The sequence below is a fragment of the Marmota marmota genome, unplaced genomic scaffold (assembly GCF_001458135.2).
Source record: "Marmota marmota marmota unplaced genomic scaffold, marMar, whole genome shotgun sequence".
Lineage (NCBI taxonomy): Eukaryota > Metazoa > Chordata > Mammalia > Rodentia > Sciuridae > Marmota > Marmota marmota.
Window position 1 is genome coordinate 17561256 of NW_026000241.1, and position 3411 is coordinate 17564666.

A 3411-nucleotide genomic window follows, 5' to 3' on the forward strand; every position below is an offset into this window, starting at 1 on the left:
CCCCCCCCCCCCACAAGACATGCAGCAGGAACTGCGCCAAGCACCACCCATGCAGCCCAACACAGAGCCATTGCTAAAGCAACCAGACAGTTTTTGGCTACCCATTGAATGCCAAAGGGGGAGGCAAGGGGAAGCCAGGGTTTGGAGAGAGGGCAGTAGTATCAGAGGCAGGGGAGGGCTGGGAGGCGGGGAGGGGACAACAGAGGAATGACAAGAACATCAGTCAGCCCACCTTCAAAAACAACAACGTCAGCCACTCTCAAACTTGAGAACCAACCTGATTGTCTTCTTTATCAATACTAGAGTTATCTCGCTTCAAGATAAACCGCTTCTGGGATTCTTCACCTTTTTCATCTTTTAAATGTTCACAAAACCTTTGCTCTGGTCTGCCAGCAAAGTAAAACATATCAATAAAAAAAGTTTTTCCTCTGTTTAAAGTTATCTCTTAGTGTTTTCCCCCACCGTGGCATTTAACTTTTTGAAAAAAAAAAAAAAGTTTAGAAGTTGTTCCGATATTAGAGTTGCTGGCAATATACAGGCAGGGATTCTTTACATGTTGCTAGAATAACCTTTTGTTGTTTTGAATTCAGACTCTTGGTTGCTGCATGCTGATCACCATAGCTGAAGTTAAAGAAAAAAATTTAAAGACCTGCACATTTAGACTGTATATAGATGTTCTCTTCAGTGATTTTGACCTCCATCACTCCTGAATTCAAACAAATTCCCACTCTGATTCTCAAACAAATATACAGGGTTAGTACATTAATCCACCAATGTCTGGAAACTTGGAGAATACCTCTCATGATATCTTAAGAGTCTTCTGAGTCTGTAGCAGGAGCTGATCATTTAAAAATTGTTTGTGACAAACGTCCTGGAATCTTGCTCCACTAGACTGACATTCTTGACCATGTTTGTAAATCAGCTCAGTAATTGGGGAAATGAGATATTTAGTTTAAACAACTCAATGACTGATTTGTATAGGGGAAAAAATGCTCCAAGCAGTTACACACTATTGATTAGTCAATTGATTTTTTTTTTTTAGGTTCTCTTAATCACTTGGTATTATTGAAGGGAAGGGCTCCACTTCTTTGTTAATTTCCCACAATGTCACTATATACCAGAGAACTCAATAAATGACTTGGTCTTGGGTTCATCCACAGAGGAAGTGCAAAAATATTTGTCCCTAGTTTAGAAGCAGTTGTAATTTATGACTTTCATTAAAGAATCTCTGTCATGTCTGATATATTACTTCTAAAGCTTAGGGGGGTTCTATCCCTGCTGGGTTCATTATTCCTTTAGTCATTGGGACTCCACTGCAGTGCCTGTTGTTTGAGGTGGGTGACCAGTAATTAAGAAAATCTCATCATTTGATTATACTACAAAATAAGCAAGTAGCACTTTGAAAACAAAGAAGTAGCTTCAGTGTATAATTCAAACCTTGATGAGATGCTTTCTTTTCTTAAATACATGGATATAAATTATAATAACATTGATGAGCAGGTAATAGTAGAAAACTGCAATAATATCAGTTACAATTTCTAGAGCTGTTTATAATTGTTGCAAAGCAGTGCCACTACCTTGTTCAATCCTTATAGTAAAACCTTGATGCAGTAAAAGCAGACATTTTTTGCCTATTTTAAAGAATAGGAAACCATCCCTTAGTGATTCTTTTTACTGTATAAATCGGCCTACTAAGCCACAGGCATCCAACAGCCTGGTCACATTCTCATAGACACTTGGTTCAGTCCCTTTCTAATTTCACCATGCACATTGAGCTGACAGAACACAAACCTCTATCACATCACTTTAGTGATCAACGTGAACATTTCCCACCCAACTTAAAATGTAATCAAATGCAATACACATTCTGGAATCAGAACTATAACATTAAAAATTGCAACATAAGGGCTGGGGTTGTGGCTCAGTGGTAGAGCACTTGCCTTGCAAGAGGCACTGGGTTCGATCCTCAGCACCACATAAAAATAAATAAACAAAATAAAGATATTATGTCCATATAACTAAAAATAATATTTAAAAATTGCAACATAAGGAATGAATAAAACTGCACTTTATAGTAAAGGAGCCATGTACAGTAGAGAAATAAAACATCATTTGGAGTAGAATAGTCCCAGGACACTTCATGTATATCGGTGAGTCTGACAACAGCACTGTGTAATTGTGTATAGTTTTGGGTCACACTAAGTGATAAAAATTCTCCAGAAGTTTTTTTAGCTGTCACTTTCAAAAATATTTATACATTGTTATATAGGTTTTTTTTTATAGCAAATGAAATTAGGATGTTGACTTAAATAAGGATGTTGGTTGTGTCAATCTTAATTAGGTTTCTTCTAATGTCCCTGGGCTCTGCAGGCTGATAAGCTCTAGTGAGTGAAATGATTCGTTTACATTTACAGATTTTTTTTGTCTTCTTTTTCTAACATTCTGTAATTGTTCACATAAAAATAAGGTGGTCTCAGAATGTGGACTTTTTGATTTGTGACCATAAGGTGAATGAATATGTTCTAAACTAAGTCTGCTTCAAGATCAATGACATTAGTGTGTGAATTCAGAATGGCAACTAGAACTAGACTTTAAGTTTCATGTACACAAGACTTTGTTTTTTCATTTTTGTGTTTTTGGTCCTAGGGACTGAACCCAAGGCTGCTGTACTACTGAGCTATATTCCCATTCCTTCTAATTTTACTTTTATTTTTTATTTTGAGATAGCTAAGTTGCCAAGGCTGACCTCCACTATGATACTCCCACATCAGTCTGCTCAGTCACTGGGATTACAGGTATGCCATCACACCCAGGTGGATCTTGTTTTTTAAAATATTTAACCCTTGGTGCCCACATTCATATGTGGCACCCGGGAAGGATTCAGTCAAATGAATAAATTAATATATGAATGATTAAAAATTTAGTACAGCTATTCTTAAATCATCATAATTCAGGGAAAGATTAAAAGAGTAAAAGAATAAGATATGAGGACAAATTCTGTAATTATAAAACAGAACAAGAAAGAGTTTTTAGTAAAAACATAAATTAAATTTAGAGAATCAAGGGCCAGGCACTGTGGCACAAGCCTGTAATCCCATTGGCCCAGGAGGATGAGGCAGGAGGATGGAGAGTTCAAAGCCAGCCTCAGCAATGGTGAGAAGATAAGCAATTCAGTGAGACCCTGTCTCTAAATAAAATTCAAAATAGGGCTGGGGCTGTGGCTCAGTGGCCAAGTGTCCCTGAGTTTAGTACCCAGTACCCCAAAACAAAAAAATATTTAGAGAATCAAGAAGATCTTTAAAAATTGAATTTGTGGGTGCTGGGAATATAGCTCAGTTGGTAAAGGGCTTAACTCACATGCACAAGGCCTTGGATTCAATCCCTAGCACCACCAAAAAAAAAAAAAAAAAA

The 3411-nt window shown here is 37.1% G+C and overlaps 1 protein-coding gene across 46 annotated transcripts in view; it reads right to left on the minus strand.

Moving 5' to 3' along the window:
• The window catches only part of Arpp21 (cAMP regulated phosphoprotein 21), a 148183-nt gene that overhangs the window by 77903 nt on the left and 66869 nt on the right, over nucleotides 1-3411 (minus strand). For 42 of the 46 annotated variants that reach the window (XM_048795149.1, XM_048795157.1, XM_048795180.1 and 39 more), the window contains one exon: nucleotides 278-386. The exons of the other annotated variants lie outside the window; for them this stretch is intronic. In XM_048795149.1, the coding sequence (XP_048651106.1) occupies nucleotides 278-386 (109 nt within the window). The remainder of the gene's footprint in view (nucleotides 1-277; nucleotides 387-3411) is intronic. 46 annotated transcript variants of the gene reach the window in all.